The 17,910-nt window shown below is 40.9% G+C and overlaps 1 protein-coding gene across 1 annotated transcript; it reads right to left on the bottom strand.

Moving 5' to 3' along the window:
• Positions 1-676: 676 nt before the first annotated feature.
• On the bottom strand, positions 677-17,272 carry LOC133545959 (DNA dC->dU-editing enzyme APOBEC-3G-like). Its single transcript, XM_061891710.1, has 4 exons — positions 17,131-17,272; positions 7,381-7,621; positions 5,491-5,569; positions 677-1,552 (listed from the first exon to the last, which is right to left on the bottom strand). Exons 2-4 carry the CDS (start codon positions 7,601-7,603, stop codon positions 1,513-1,515), a joined length of 342 nt encoding a protein of 113 aa, XP_061747694.1. The 5' UTR covers positions 7,604-7,621; positions 17,131-17,272; the 3' UTR covers positions 677-1,512.
• Positions 17,273-17,910: the final 638 nt, after the last annotated feature.

Raw genomic sequence — 17,910 nt, 5'->3', positions numbered from 1 at the left:
CTTCACCCTTGCTCCTGATGGGTGCTGGTTAGCGCCTTGCATGGCAGCTCCCTCCATCAGTGTTTGAATGTGTGTCAAAGCTCTTTCAGTACCTTGAAGGTACAAAAGCGCTATACAAGTATGTTATTTCCATAAACTGCGTCGGGTGCCAGTCGGTCCTGCCACTTTCTAGCGTGACCTTCTTGGCTGCTCGTCTTGGCGCGCCTTTCGGTGGCCGGGTGCTGCCTCTTCCGCGGGGGCTCATCTTTTCTCGGGTCGCTCTCATCGCTTTCGTCGTCGTCGTGTGCTGCAGTCCCTCCTCCGTCTTCTGCCACGATCGTTCCTCCCTCGCCCTTTTTATGCTGCAGCCGCAGATGGAGAGATTGTGAGCAGGTGTGTGTTGTACGCACCTGACTCGGATTGCTGCTGCCATGCCGCTCCGCGTGCGTCACGCCTCTCCTCTCCGCTGCATTCCCCGTCTCCTGGCCTCCATCTTGGTCAGGACCGCTCCTCTCCGCCCGCTGTCGGCCCGTCGGCTGCGTCTCTCCACAAAGTACAACCCTCATCCCAGTACTTTTCCATTAGCTCATGCTCATAGACTGAGCTTGGACGGTTTCCAATAATTTTTACAACTCTCAGTTTTTTGTGATGGAGTGATTGGAGCACATACTTGTTGGTCACAAAAACATTCATGAAGTTTGGTTCTTTTATAAATTTTTTATGGGGCTATTGAAAATGTGAGCAAATTTGCTGGGTCAAAAGTATACATACAGCAACGTTAATATTTGCTTACATGTCCCTTGGTAATTTTCGCTGCAATAAGGCGCTTTTGGTAGCCATCCACAAGCTTGTTGTTAAATTTTTGACCAGTCCTCTTGACAAAATTGGTGCAGTTCAGCTAAATGTGTTGGTTTTCTGACATGGACTTGTTTCTTCAGCATTGTCCACACGTTCAAGTCAGGACTTTGGTAAAGCCATTCTAAAACCTTAATTCTAGCCTGATTTAGCCATTCCTTTACCACTTTTGACGTGTGTTTGGGGTCATTGTCCTGTTGGAACACCCAACTGCGCCCAAGACCCCTGATGATTTTAGGTTGTCCTGAAGAATTTGGAGGTAATCCTCCTTTTTCGCTTTCCCATTTACGCTCTGTAAAGCATCATATTTTTATGTGATCGAGTGATTGGAGCACATACTTGTTGGTCCCAAAAAACATTCATGAACTTTGGTTCTTTTATGAATGTATTACGGGTCTGCTAAAATGTGACCAAATCTGCTGGGTCAAAAGATCTTGGTGCCAAGCTCTGACATGAGGAAAAGCATGTGCACAGGAAGTCATGATTTCTTCTTTTGTGCTGTAAAAAAAGAACGTGTCCATCATTCAATGGAACCATAGAGCTGAATCGCTCAATCACTACGTCCAATCGGATCAAATGGTCCTGTTTTGAAGAAATATGGTATGAAAGATGTGCATCGAATGGTCTAGTACAAATAGATTTTGTTCTTTTGTCGATCTGCCAAGTTCATCGGTATGTCTACTCCAAAATGTTTTCCAGGTCAGTCTGCACTTCACATCTAAAAAAAAAGTGGAGAAAAAAAAAAAAGATGTTACAAATTAAATTCTGTTGGGTCAAGCACTTTGTAAAAAATAATTCTCAGGGCCATGGATTGATCGCAACAAGACTGTTCACATTGTCTTAGAAGACGTTTCGACCTCTCATCTGAGCAGGCTTCATCGGGTTATGCTCACAGACTTGGATAGTCATCGTTGTGTCTTAGCAACTAGGGCCTTTTTTGAATATCTCAATATATTTAGGCCATATTACGATCCACCATATATATCTCTATATTTTGCCTTCGCCTTGAATGAACGAACACTTGATGCATATAATCACACCGGTATGATGATTCTATGCGTCTAAATTAAAACATTCTTCTTCATACTGCATTAATATATGCTCATTTTAAACTTTCATGCAGAAAGGGAAATCACAACTACAAACCCCGTTTCCATATGAGTTGGGAAATTGTGTTAGATGTAAATATAAACGGAATACAATGATTTGCAAATCATTTTCAACCCATATTCAGTTGAATACGCTACAAACACAACATATTTGATGTTCAAACTGATAAACATTTTTTTGTGTGCATATAATCATTAACTGTAGAATTTGATGCCAGCAGCACGTGACAAAGAAGTTGGGAAAGGTGGCAATACATACTGATAAAGTTGAGGAATGCTCATCAAACACTTATTTGGAACATCCCACAGGTGTGCAGGCTAATTGGGAACAGGTGGGTGCCATGGTTGGGTATAAAAACAGCTTCCCAAAAAATGCTCAGTCTTTCACAAGAAAGGACGGGGCGAGGTACACCCTTTTGTCCACAACTGCGTGAGCAAATAGTCAAACAGTTTAAGAACAACGTTTGTCAAAGTGCAATTGCAAGAAATTTAGGGATTTCCACATCTACGGTCCATAATATCATCAAAAGGTTCAGAGAATCTGGAGAAATCACTCCACGTAAGCGGCATGGCCGGAAACCAACATTGAATGACCGTGACCTTCGATTCCTCAGACGGCACTGTATCAAAAACCGACATCAATCTCTAAAGGATATCACCACATGGGCTCAGGAACACTACAGAAAACCACTGTCACTAAATACAGTTGGTTGCTACATCTGTAAGTGCAAGTTAAAGCTCTACCACGCAAAGCAAAAACCATTTATCAACAACATCCAGAAACGCCGCCGGCTTTTCTGGGCCCGAGATCATCTAAAATGGACTGACGCAAAGTGGAAAAGTGTCCTGTGGTCTGATGAGTCCACATTTCAAATTGTATTTGAAAATCTTCGACATCGTGTCATCCGGACCAAAGGGGAAGCGAACCATCCAGACTGTTATCGACACAAAGTTCAAAAGCCAGCATCTGTGATGGTATGGGGGTGCATTAGTGCCCAAGGCATGGGTAACTTACACATCTATGAAGGCACCATTAATGCTGAAAGGTACATACAAGTTTTGGAGCAATATATGTTGTCATCCAAGCAACGTTATCATGGACACCCCTGCTTATTTCAGCAAGAAAAGTGTTACAACAGCGTGGCTTCATGGTAAAAGAGTGCGGGTACTTTCCTGGCCCGCCTGCAGTCCAGACGTGTCTCCCATGGAAAATGTGTGGCGCATTATGAAGCGTTAAATACGACAGCGGAGAACCCGGATTGTTGAACGACTGAAGCTCTACATAAAACAAGAATGGGAAAGAATTCCACTTTCAAAGTTTCAACAATTAGTTTCCTCAGTTCCCAAATGTTTATTGAGTGTTGTTAAAAGAAAAGGTGATGTAAAACAGTGGTGAACATGCCCTTTCCCAACTACTTTGGCACGTGTTGCAGCCATGAAATTGTAAGTTAATTATTATTTGCAAAAAAAATAAAAATAAATAAAGTTTATGAGTTTGAACATCAAATATGTTGTCTTTGTAGTGCATTCAACTGAATATGGGTTGAAAAGGATTTACAAACCATTGTATTCCGTTTATATTTACATCTAACACAATTTCCCAACTCATATGGAAACAGGGTTTGTAAGTCAATTGACCAAAACTGTATTTATTAAAGGGGAACATTATCACCAGACTTATGTAAGCGTCAATATATACTTTGATGGTGCAGAAAAAAATCCATATATTTTTTTAACCGATTTCCGAACTCTAAATGGGTGAATTTTGGCGAATTAAACGCCTTTCTGTTTATGGGTCTTGTAGCGATGATGTCAGAATGTGACGTCGCCGAGGTAATACAGCCGCCATTTTCATTTTCAACCCATTGTAAACATTGGGTCTCAGCTCTGTTATTTTCCGTTTTTTCGACTATTTTTTGGAACTTTGGAGACATCATGCCTCGTCGGTGTGTTGTCGGAGGGTGTAACAACACTAACAGGGAGGGATTCAAGTTGCACCGAAGATGCGAAAGTGTCTGCCGCCAGACCCCCATTGAATGTACCAAAGTGTCTTCACATTTTACCGGCGATGACAGACATGGCACAAAGATGTATGGATAACCTGCAGATGCATTTGCAACTATAAAGTCACAGAAATCACAAAGGTGAGTTTTGTTGATGTTGACTGCCAGCTAATCGATGCTAACATGCTACGCTAATCGATGCTAACATGCTATTTACCGGCGGTGCTAAAGCACACATGGCACAGAGATGTATGGATAACCTGTAGATGCATTTGCAACTATATTATGTTTCCTTCCACCCACATTTAATGCGAAAAAAAACACTTACCAATCGACGGATTTAAGTTGTGTCCAGTGTCACGAGATGCGAAAGTCCTGATCGTTTGGTCCGCACATTTTACCGGCGATGCTAACGCAGCTATTCGGCCATGCTATGGCTATGAATAGCGTCAATAGCTATTCGCTCAATAGCTTCAGTTTCTTCTTCAATACTTTCATACTCCAACCATCCGTTTCAATACATGCGTAATCTGTTGAATCGCTTAAGCCGCTGAAATCCGAGTCTAAATCCGAGCTAATGTCGCTATATCTTGCTGTGCTATTCGCCATTGTTTGTTTACATTGGCAGCCCTGTATGACGTCACAGGGAAATTGCAAATAGCGAAAATCAAGCACTTTAAAGCTTTTTTTAGGGATATTCGGAGACCGGTAAAATTTTGAAAAAAATTTCAAAAAATACAACATGCCACTGGGAACTGATTTTTATTGTTTTTAACCCTTTTGAAATTGTGATAATGTTCCCCTTTAAACAGTTATCAAGCAGTGGCACAAACATTCATGTCATTTCAAAACAGAAAGTTTTAAAACAAGCTATGACATTTTAAAACAAGCCATGAGTGCACTTTTGTGCATGATGTCACTAAGATGACATATCAAAACAACACTAAATTAAAGTGCACTTTTTGTACAGAACGCCACTACAATAGTTTAAAACAAATAAAGTGCACTTTTGTGCATGATGTCACACAAGATATTTCAATAAGTGTCAAATAAAAATGAGCTGCATAATAGGAAATCAAATAGTGTATGTCCTTCGCTATGTGGTAGGTTCCTGCGGACGTTATCTCCTGATGTTGTTGACTATTTTTTTCATACGGTGTTGATGTGGAAATGGTTGTTTTTTCTATGGCTCGTCCCTTTCGGGGTCGCGGAGGGTGCTGCATATAGGTGTATGTATATATATGTATGTGAGCATCAACTGATGAAGCAAAATATCTTCTAAGACAAACTGAACAGTCCAGCTGCGATCGACTCAATGCCGTGAGGAATACGACAATATCCACAAGTGTCGTTGGTTGAAAATTATTGTTGTGTTCTATCTACAAAAACCTGCAAAACTAACGATTAAAGCAATTTCTATGGTTTTGTTGTGTTTTTTTTTTTTACAATGTGTTTTTCCTTTGAAGGGGAAAACCTAGGCTTTTTTTAAATGATTAAAATCAAGTGTAAATGTAACATTCCAAGACCAAATTCAAGGTATTTACGATTGTGCGGAAAGGTTGTCCCAGCCCGGGAACTCCAGTCCCTGATGATTCACAAAGTGTTTCCAGCAGTATTCAAACTCTGTGGAAAATGACAACAAACGACAAAAAATATTAAATGATTAGTAGTTTTGGCCTCAGCCTGGGCCTGTACTACGGATCAGGATTCGAGCCTATCCAGGATCAGTTTGAGGGTTTGGTCGCAACACGCAGTCCTATGACGCTGCCTCACTTTTCAGCAGGATTCCTATCATTATCAACCCTTATAGTATGTTAGGCAACACATAGCTTTATCTTTTTTTCATGCATTGTGACTCATGAAGTGTGGCAAATTCGAGGTGGCTAGCAATACAGCTCATGGTAGGTAGGTAAGTAGATAGGTAGGTCTTTATTGTCATTGCACAAGTACAGCCTGGTCCTGTTTCCACAGCCTCAAGGCCATTCGAGGGAGTCAAATCGTTGATTAGGATGTTTGTTTTCCGCAAGTAGACAAAACAATGACTTGTCTGTGGCGGTACACTATTCCGCTATTAAAGCCGTCTAAAAACATCGAAAAGCTGCAACAATACACCATTTACATGTGGTGACCTGAATATTAATCTAGCATTAGCAATATTGTTATTATAAGCGCTAATACAGACAGACTATTATTAGCCGCGCATTGATTATAGAGAGGGGCAGCACGGTGGAAGAGGGGTTAGTGCGTCTGCCTCACAATACAAAGGTCCTGAGTAGACCTGGGTTTGTGTGGAGTTTGCACGTCCTCCCCGTGACTGCGTGGGTTCCCTCCGAGTACTCCGGCTTCCTCCCACCTCCAAAGACATGCACCTGGGGATAGGTTGATTGGCAACACTAAATAGTCCTTAGTGTGTGAATGTGAGTGTGAATGTTGTCTGTCTTTCTGTGTTGGCCCGGCGATGAGGTGGCGAATTGTCCAGGGAGTACCCAGCTTTCCGCCCGATTGTAGCTGAGATAGGCACCAGCGACCCCCACAACCCCAGAAGGGAATAAGCGGTAGAAAAATGGATGGATGGATGATCATAGAGGGAAAAAAAACCTCTGTGCAATGCACACATAAACAAGTTACTTTTAATCACGACAAACTCGCAACAGAGGGGCAGGGGAGTTGGTGCCGTGGAAGGCAACCGCTACTTTGAAGCGCTGCCATCCAACCATCACCCCGAGGGGAATAAGCGGTGATGAAGGCATTTGCGTGTATGCCCGATTGTCTTGGGTGTGATGATGTGTTGTTTTTTAGACTGAAGCCGATCTGCAAAAGTTCGACTCCAGGTGTCGTTGAGGAGGGAGGGAGGTCAAAAGCGTCCATCATTAAATTGTCGTCGGGGGGTGTTTTTCAGAACAGCCTGGTCCTGTTTCCGCAGCGTCAAGGCCATTCGAGGGAGTCAAATTGTAGATTAGGGGGTATGTTTTCCGCAAGACAGCCATGAAATGATGTTCTTTACAAGTGCATGTAAACTTTTGACCACAATAGTATGTTCGCCCAGTCATAAGTCATATTATCAATGTTTATACTATCACTAATAAGCAGCATAAGTAGGTAGTGTCCAAACACAGAAGTGTTGCCTCTATCCTAACATGTGGTAGGGGAAACAAATAATTGCTCTGGCGACATCCATTGGACACATTTAGACACAGCAGTCTCTTTCATTCAAACATTTCAGCACATTTTTACTTCGCAAACTCATCTCTTGGGCCGGAGGAAACCTGTCGGCGGGCCTGATACCTTTGACACCCCTGGACTACATCGTCAGCGTTTGGCTCGGTTAAGCCAGACAGCAAAGAAGAGATCCTGGATAACTTCAACGTGATTCGTAGTACAGACCCCCGGTCAGAAAACACAATTTCCAGTATTTCAGCTGCTATGTTGCATACCGTTCTCTTGCATGGCTTGGATCTCCACCCCAGCGTCTCTCAGTGATCGCAGGCCATCTTGGTTTTCCTGTACATCTATGTTGTAGAGACGTGACATGTAGATGAAAAGCTCAATGTTGGAATTCTCCTGAAGGAACTGCACCAGCTGCTCTGAGCAGGCATAACAGGGGGACCAGGACATGTAGATTGCAATTTTGTAGTCTCCACGTGGCAAGGTTTCCATGTGAGAAATAAAATGTTCCTAGACACAAACAAAACATGCAAATTTTGGATGATTAACTGGAATTTAAACTGGTATGTACAGTCGCGGTCAAAAGTTGACATACACTTGTAAAGAACATAATGTCACGGCTGTCTTGAGTTTTCAATACTTTCTACAACTTTGATTTTTTTTGTGATAGAGCAGGGGTCACCAACCTTTTTGAAACCAAGAGCTACTTTTTGGGTAGTGATTAATGCGAAGGGCTACCAGTTTGATACACACTTAAATAAATTGCCAGAAAGAAGCCATTTTGCTCAATTTACCTTTAATATATATATATATATATATATATATATATATATATATATATATATATATATATATATATGTATATATATATATATATATAGAAAAATGGGTATTTCTGTCCGTCATTCCGTCGTACATTTTTTTTCCTTTTACGGAATTTTTTTTGTGGAGAATAAATTATTACAAAAAAACTTAATTGAACGGTTTAAAAGAGGAGAAAACAGGAAAAAAATGAAAATAAAATTTTGAAACATAGTTTATCTTCAATTTCGACTCTTTAAAATTCAAAATTCAACCGAAAAAAATGAAGAGAAAAACTAGCTAATTTGAATCTTTTTAAAAAAATAAAAAAAATAATTTATGGAACATCATGAGTAATTTTTCCTGATTAAGATTAATTTTAGAATTTTGATGACATGTTTTAAATAGGTTAAAATCCAATCTGCACTTTGTTAGAATATATAACAAATTGGACCAAGCTATGTTTCTAACAAAAACAAATAATTTCTTCTAGATTTTCCAGAACAAAATTTTTTAAAGAAATTCTAAAGACTTTGAAATAAGATTTAAATTTGATTGTGAAGATTTTCTAGATTTGCTAGAATATTTTTATTTTTTTATTTTAATCATAATAAGTTTGAAGAAATATTTCACAAATATTCTTTGAAAAAACAGAAGCTAAAATGAAGAATTAAATTAAAATCATATTATTCTTTACAGTAAAAAAAACCAAATTTACTTAAACATTGATTTAATTGTCAGGAAAGAAGAGGAAGGAATTTAAAAGGTAAAAAGGTATATGTGTTTAAAAATCCTAAAATCATTTTTAAGGTTGTATTTTTTCTCTAAAATTGTCTTTCTGAAAGTTATAAGAAGCAAAGTAAAAAAAATAATAATAATAATTTTTTTAAACAAGTGAAGACCAAGTCTTTAAAATAGTTTCTTGGATTTTCAAATTCTACTTGAGTTTTGTCTCTCTTAGAATTAAAAATGTCGAGCAAAGCGAGACCAGCTTGCCAGTAAATAAATAAAATGTAAAAAATAGAGGCAGCTCACTGGTAAGTGCTGCTATTTGAGCTATTTTTAGAACAGGCCATCGGGCTACTCATCTGGTCCTTACGGGCTACCTGGTGCCCGCGGGGACCGCGTTGGTGACCCCTGTGTTAGAGTGATTGGAGCACATACTTGTTGGTCACCAAAAAACATTCAAGAAGTTTGGTTCATTTATGAATTTATTATGAGTCTACTGGAAATGTGAGCAAAACTGCTGTGTCAAAAGTATACAGACAGCAATATTAATATTTGCTTACATGTCCCTTGGCAAGTTTCACTGCAATAATAATGAATTTTTGACCACTTCTCTTGACAAAATTGGTGCAAATTCAGCTAAATTTGTTGGTTTTCTGACATGGACTTGTTTCTTCAGGATTGTCCACATGTCAGGGACTTGGGGAAGGCCATTCTAAAACCTTAATTGTAGCCTGATTTAGCCATTCCTTTACCACTTTGACGTGTGTTTGGGGGTTGTTGTCCTGCTGGAACACCCAACTGCGCCCAAGACCCAACCTCTGGGCTGATGATTTTAGTTTGTCCTGAAGAATTTGGAGGTAATCCTCCTTTTTCATTGTCCCATTTAAAGGCCTACTGAAATGAGATTTTCTTATTCAAACGGGGATAGCAGGTCCATTCTATGTGTCATACTTGATCATTTCGCGATATTGCCATATTTTTGCTGAAAGGATTTAGTAGAGAACATCGACGATAAAGTTCGCAACTTTTGGTCGCTAATTAAAAAAGCCTTGCCTTTACCTGAAGTAGCAGACAATGTGCGCGTGACGTCACGGGTTGTGGAGCTCCTCACATCTGAACATTGTTTACAATCATGGCCACCAGCAGCAAGAGCTATTTGGACCGATAAACGACAATTTCCCCATTAATTTGAGCGAGGATGAAAGATACGTGGATGAGGAAATTTAGAGTGAAGGACTAGAAAAAAAAAACTATAAAAAAGAAAAGCGATTGCAGTGGGAGCGATTCAGATGTTATTAGACACATTTACTAGGATAATTCTGGAAAATCCCTTATCTGCCTATTGTGTTGCTAGTGTTTTAGTGAGATTAAATAGTACCTGGAAGTGTGTTGACCGCGAGTGTCTCTGAGGGGAGTCACGCAGCTGCAGCAGGACGTAAGCTCCGCTGATGTCTCTGGTAAGAGCAGACTTATTACCACAATTTTCTCACCGAAAACTTCTGGTTGACATGTGGTCGGGATCCATGTTCGCTTGACCGCTCTGTTCCATAGTAAAGCTTCACTTTCGGGAATTTTAAACAAGGTTTGTATGGCTAAAGGCTAAAAGCTTCCCACCTCCATCTTTCTACTTTGACTTCTCCATTATTAATTGAACAAATTGCAAAAGATTCAGCAACACAGCTGTCCAGAATACTGTGTAATTATGTGATTAAAGCATATATATATAGCTTGGATCGGGCTGGAAAATAATGTCCGCTATAACTGGAGACGTCAAACGCACGCGTCATCATACCGCGATGTTTTAAACACGACACTTCGCGGGAAATTTAAAATTGCAATTTAGTGAACTAAAAAGGCCGTATTGGCATGTGTTGCAATGTCAATATTTCATAATTGATATATAAACTATCAGACTGCGTGGTCGGTAGTAGTGGGTTTCAGTAGGCCTTTAAAGCACCAGTTTGGCAGCAAAACAGGCCCAGAGCATAATATTACCACCACCATGCTTGACGGTAGGCTTGGTTTTCCTGGGATTAAAGGTTTAGATGAACCCTTTCTCCTCCAAACATATTGCTGGGTATTGTGTCATGACGCAGAGTCGAACCCACGTTTTCTCTGCTGGCACCTCTGTTGGCAGCGCGTTTAGACACGCCCCTGCTCGAGCTGAGCGCAACACGCCCACACAGCAACAAGCCTGCAGACAATCACTGATTGGCGCACCTGGGCTTGATGAGGGGCACCCGAGGAACTTTTGCCAGAACGTCGCTAACCTTCCACATTGCAAAAACTGAAATCTAAGTAAGATTAAATGTCTCAAATAAGGTTGATATTTGCTTATTTTCTGTCTGATAAGATAATTCTTCTCACTGAGCAGATTTTATGTTAGTGTTTTACGTGTTTTACAGCTTGTTGCAGAGATTTGATGACATATATTGAGTAAAACATGCTTGAAACTAGAATATCAACTGATGCAAAGCTGTGTCATCAACACTCATGAGTAAAAAACTACTTTTTTAAAGTAATAATTTGTTACGTCAAGCAAGTAAAAAAAATCAGGACTTTGACACAATTGTGTCTCATATTAAAGGCCTACTGAAACCCACCACTACCGACACCTGTAGATGTGATTAGAACCATAACGAGCAACAATTAAACTGATTGAAAAAGACTGTGACGCTCAGCTTCTTGTAGATGGTCAATGGTGTATTTCCAACATGGTGAAGTCCAGGGAGTGGTCAAAGAAGTCAAGGGAGGAGGCAATTCCTCTTCATAAGAAAGGATATGGATATAAGAAAATAGCAAAGACATTACACATTCCAAGAGACACAGTTGGGAGCATAATTCGCAAGTTTAAAGCTAAAGGCACGGTGGAAACACTACCTGGGCGTGGTAGAAAGAGGATGCTGTGTGCGTACAGTGGTGAAAACCCCCCCGGTAACAGCTGAGGAACTACAACAGGACATTGCAGAGGGGGGAACGCAGGTTTCGTCCCAGACAATAAGGCGTGCACTACGAGATGAAGGTGTCCATGCCAGAACTCCCAGGGGCACCCCACTTCTGACTAGCAGGCACAAGAAAAATAGACTCCAGTATGCCAAAAATCATCTGGACAAAACCCAAAGGTTTAGAGAAACTGTTCTATGGAGTGATGAGACACAACTGGAACTCTTTGGGCCTATGAATCAACGTTATGTCTGGAGGAGAAAAAATGGAGCTTACAAAGAGAAGAACACCTTTCCTACTGTTAAGCATGGTGGGGGGTCAATCATGCTCTGGGGCTGTTTCTCTGCCTCAGGTACCGGGAATCTCCAGCGCGTTCAAGGCATTACTAATTCTATTTCCTAGCAGGATATATTAGCTGCAAATGTCATGAAGTCAGTGACCAAGCTGAGGCTTGGGAGACGTTGGACCTTCCAACAGGACAACGATCCCAAGCATACCTCCAAATCAACAGAGTGGTTGCAGAAGAAGGGCTGGAAGACTCTGGAGTGGCCTTCACAGTCGCCAGACCTAAATCCTACAGAAAAGCTGTGGTGGGACTTGAAGAAGGCAGTTGCAGCACGCAAGCCCAAGAAATATGAATGAACTGGAGGCCTTTGCCCAAGAGGAATGGGTTAAAATACCTGTAGATGGTTGCAAGAAGCTTATGTATCACGTTTGAAGGATGTCATTACTGCCAAAGGGTGTTCTACTAAGTACTAAAGATGCATGGAACTAGGGGGTTGAATCATTTTGTCAATGAGATATTAAGAAAAAAAATCTTTTTTTTGTATTTTGTAAAATACAGTGTTACAATTTAAGTTGCATTTGTTTATACGTCCCGGCAAGAAATCTGCATTCAAAAGACTCTGGCTTATTAGTGATTCGTAAAACCCCCAAAAAGTCTGCAGGCTATAGAGCGTTTTCTGTTCGGGCTCCAGTACTCTGGAATGCCCTCCCCGTAACAGTTCGAGATGCTACCTCAGTAGAAGCATTTAAGTCTCACCTTAAAACTCATTTGTATACTCTAGCCTTTAAATAGACCTCCTTTTTAGACCAGTTGATCTGCCGCTTCTTTTCTTTCTCCTATGTCCCCCCCTCCCTTGTGGAGGGGGTCCGGTCCGATGACCATGGATGAAGTACTGTCTGTCCAGAGTTGAGACCCAGGATGGACCGCTCGTCGGGACCCAGGATGGACCGCTCGCCTGTGTATCGGTTGGGGACATCTCTACGCTGCTGATCCGCCTCCGCTCGGGATGGTTTCCTGTGGACGGGACTCTCGCTGCTGTCTTGGATCCGCTTTGAACTGAACTCTCGCGGCTGTGTTGGAGCCACTATGGATTGAACTTTCACAGTATCATGTTAGACCCGCTCGACATCCATTGCTTTCGGTCCCCTAGAGGGGTGGGGGGGGGGTTGCCCACATCTGAGGTCCTCTCCAAGGTTTCTCATAGTCAGCATTGTCACTGGCGTCCCACTGGATGTGAATTCTTCCTGCCCACTGGGTGTGAGTTTTCCTTGCCCTTTTGTGGGTTCTTCCGAGGATGTCGTAGTCGTAATGGTTTGTACAGTCCCTTGAGACATTTGTGATTTAGGGCTATATAAATAAACATTGATTGATTGATTATTTGACACATCTTTATTTGATATGACTATAAACAAAATACGGAATAAATGTCCAACTTGCTAAAACACCAAAATTGTGTGGGAGTTGAATAATTTTGATCACAACTGTGAGCATCAAGTCTGGCACTCCCTTACCCTGTGCTTTACTCGCCTTTGTGTCTCCCTGGTTTACGTCCCTTGTATCTTCCGCAGTGACCCCCCTGTCTTCCATGATCGTGACTTGTCACTCGACATCCATCCGGATTCCTGACTGCCTTCCTCGATCCAGGATCTCTTTGCTCGGACCCAGACCACGTTGCCTCGCTCCTGCCTGTCCACGAACCGCCTCTTCGCCTTGCCCCTCTTGAGTCGACGAATGATTCAACCAACACTCACAGACAATGACCCCTGGTCACATTTACATAATTAATATTACACATAGTCTACACTCATTCACTTAGAGTAGCATACACACGCCACGTAATCATCAAAAGTTTAAACAAACCTTGTGAAACCGCAGTTCTGTCCTGGTTGTCGCCTCCTTCCCTTCTCAGTACACAACATATTATGGCTAAACCGCTCAATTTTTGTTTCACCTGACCACAGAGATTTCCTCCAGAACAGCGGTCGGGAACCTTTTTGGCGGAGAGAGCCATGAAAACCAATTACCATATTTCCTTGAATTGCCGCAGGACATATAGCAGGGGTGCCCATTACGTTGATCGAGAGCTACCAGTCGACCGCGGGGGGTGTGTCAGTCGATCTCCAGCCAGGCTTTTAAAAAAAATAGACCTAAAAATTAGTGATCATCAATCTTCACCAAGACGTCACTTAAATGACATTCACGGTACCGGAGGGTCTTGTGAGATGACACTGGCTGCTGCAAGATTATTATTATTAAAAATGACCGAGAGGAAGGCGAGAAACACTTTTTATTTCAACAGACTCTCGCGCCGTACCTTCCGTCAAAACTATAAAGGCCGACTGCACATTTCCTATCTTCACAATAAGAGCCCTGCTTCATGCTGCCTGCGCTAACTAAATACAGAGTCTCGGAAAACTGGCGTGCACAAGCGATCCCTCAGAAAGCTGGCGTGCACATCATTTGGCTTTTTGGCTTTCTCAGCCAAAAAGGTTCCCGACCCCTGTGTTAAGCAATGTCAGCTAAGATTTATCTGAGAGCCAGATAAAGTCATCAAAAGAGCCACAGGTTCCCCACCCCTGCTCCAGAAGGTCTTATCTTTGTCCATAAGATGTCATAAAATAAATTCATAAAAGTACCAAACTTCATGAATGTTTTTTTTTTTTTGTGACCAACAAGTATGTGCTCCAATCACTCTATGAAAAAAGAAAATAAGAGTTGTAGAAATGAAAACTCAAGACAGCCATGACATTATGTTCTTTACAAGTGTATGTAAACTTTTGAACGTGACCGTATTTCATTGAATCTATCAAACAGTTCTTCTCAGCAGGTTCATACTCACCTCTGCATGCAGGTTGTAACAGTTTGAGACACTTCCGAACTGTTATGTCCATCGTCGATGTGCCAGCACAACCATGTCTTACGTCGATTAACAGCGTACCGCAAGTTCTCATAATGGAAGAGGAAGTAATCCGTGGTTAAGTTGCTGAGGCAAAATGAAATGAAGTCGTCTTTACCATCCACTGCTTGTCAGAGTGATGCCCAGACCCGTATTCATGCACAAATATTGATTGCGATTGACACTGTCCGAAAGGATGTGTTCAGAATAGTAGGAAATATGAACATACAAACCCCGTTTCCATATGAGTTGGGAAATTATGTTAGATGTAAATATAAACGGAATACAATGATTTGCAAATCATTTTCAACCCATATTTAGTTGAATAGCCTGCAAAGACAAGATTGTTGATGTTCAAACTCATAAACTTTATTTTATTTTTTTTTGCAAATAATAATTAACTTAGAATTTCATGGCTGCAACACGTACCAAAGTAGTTGGGAAAGGGCATGTTCACCACTGTGTTACATCACCTTTTCTTTTAACAACACTCAATAAACGTTTGGGAACTGAGGAAACTAATTGTTGAAGCTGTGAAAGTGGAATTCTTTCCCATTCTTGTTTTATGTAGAGCTTCAGTCGTTCAACAGTCCGGGGTCTCCGCTGTGGTATTTTACGCTTCATAATGCGCCACACATTTTCAATGGGAGACAGGTCTGGACTGCAGGCGGGCCAAGAAAGTACCCGCACTCTTTTTTTACAAAGCCACGCAGTTGTAATACGTGCTGAATGTGGTTTGGCATGGTCTTGCTGAAATAAGCAGGGGCGTCCATGAAAAAGACGGCGCTTAGATGGCAGCATATGTTGTTCCAAAACCTGTATGTACCCTTCAGCATTAGTGGTGCCTTCACAGATGTGTAAGTTACCCATGCCTTGGGCACTAATGCACCCCCATACCATCACAGATGCTGGCTTTTAAACTTTGCGTCGATAACAGTCTGGAGGGTTCGCTTCCCCTTTGGTCCGGATGACACGGTGTCGAATATTTCCAAAAACAATTTGAAACGTGGACTTGTCAATACCACAGAACACTATTCCACTTTGCATCAGTCCATCTTATATGATATCGGGCCCAGAGAAGCCAGTGGCGTTTGTGGATGTTGTTGATAAATGGCTTTCGCTTTGCATTGTAGACTTTTAACTTGCATTTATAGATGTAGCGAGGAACTGTATTTAGTGACAGTGGTTTTCTGAAGTGTTCCTGAGTCCATGTGGTGATATCCTTTAAAGATTGATGTCGGTTTTTGATTTAGTGCCGTCTGAGGGATCGAAGGTCACGGTCATTCAATGTTGGTTTCCGGCCATGCCGCTTACGTGGAGTGATTTCTCCAGATTCTCTGAACCTTTTGATGATACTACGGACCGCAGATGTTGAAATCCCTGAATTTCTTGCAATTTCACTTTGAGAAACGTTGTTCTTAAACTGTTCGACAACACTCAATAAACGTTCGGGAACTGAAGAATCGTGTGCTCCCTTTCAACAATTCTAAAGAAAAATTCAGTTTTTCATTTTTCAACCTATTCAAACCATTCCAACATAATAATAATAATAATGGATTAGATTTATATCGCGCTTTTCTATTGTTAGATACTCAAAGCGCTCACAGAGAAGTGGGAACCCATCATTCCTTCACACCTGGTGGTGGTAAGCTACATCAGTAGCCACAGCTGCCCTGGATTGACGGAAGCATGACTGCCAGTTTGCGCCTACGGCCCCTCCGACCAATACCTATCATTCATTCATCATTCATTCACCAGTGTGAGCGGCACCGGGGGCAAAGGGTGAAGTATTCTGCCCAAGGACACAACGGCAGCGATTTGGATGTTAATAGGTGGGAAGCGAACCTGCAACCCTCAGGTTTCTGGCACGGCCGCTCTATCCTAAACATTCAAACTAATACTTTCCCAAGTTCCAAACCGAATTGCGGTTTCCCTGGAAATTCAAAGTCTTCGATATTCAAACCATTCCAACATTCAAACTATTCTTGCATTCATACTACATTCTGTCAGGATTGGAATTGCGTCATCTTGTTTTAATATTATTGTAACTAATTCATATAATTTATTTTAATTATAAATTACAATTCCTACAACCATTTCTCATTATTCTCATAAAATGTTATATTGGGACTTATCCTCATAAGGTTTCCAACATAACTACAACTTACGCTCAAAAAAATTCGTACTTCCTCATCATTTTACAACCTAGCCTTGGAGGGTTTCCGACTTTATCCTTGCAAGAAAAATACCTGATACAATTCTACTGCCTTGTTATTGTACAGAATGGCAATTTCATGAAATACAAGTTTTTATTTTTATACATGTAAACAAACGCTTTTGGAAATAAAATAAAGTTATCCCTACCGTCTTTCCATTTTGGTGAATCCGACAAACGTGCTGAAGCCTCGACGGACTGCCACCTAGTATACTTAGTGCCCTCTTTTTACTGTAAACCACACCTTTTTTTTGACCTGGTTTGACCAGTTCATGTTTTCCGTGCAGTGGTAAGCTCTGACGTTTCGAATTATAATCCAACACATTTATGGTATAATTGTTGTGAAGTAAACAATTAACTGCCACTCCTCCACAGGGAAACATGTTTGCAGAGTGACTCAGTCACCTACTTGTGTTGTTGAAGTTGATTAGACTTGTGTTGCGTGTCATAAAAGAAGAATATAAACACATCTCCAGCTTTTTACTCTTCATATAATGTATGGTCATGACAATAAATCAACATTAAGATAAGAAAGACTTTTTTGCCTTCAAAAAGAGTTTGACAAGGCAACAGTGTTGACACGTATATTAATTGGTTGATTTATGCATGTTCATTGCGGTCATTTTAACACTGGCTCGTGTATTTTGGTTGTGCATTGCTCACATATACCACACGGTAATTGTGCTTGTTGGGTGCAAGCCAGCGTTCAGAGGATCACGTTATTTTATATTTATATATATATATAGGTGTGGTAAAAATCACAAGACTACTTCATCTCTACAGAACTGTTTCATGAGGGGTTCCCTCAATCATCAGGAGATTTATATATATATATATATATATATATATATATATATATATATATATATATATATATATGTATATATATATATATGTAGGTGTGGGAAAAAATCACAAGACTACTTCAT

This window comes from Nerophis ophidion, linkage group LG29 (assembly GCF_033978795.1).
Source record: "Nerophis ophidion isolate RoL-2023_Sa linkage group LG29, RoL_Noph_v1.0, whole genome shotgun sequence".
Classification (NCBI taxonomy): Eukaryota; Metazoa; Chordata; class Actinopteri; order Syngnathiformes; family Syngnathidae; genus Nerophis; species Nerophis ophidion.
This window is presented reverse-complemented; position numbering and strand designations above follow the sequence as displayed.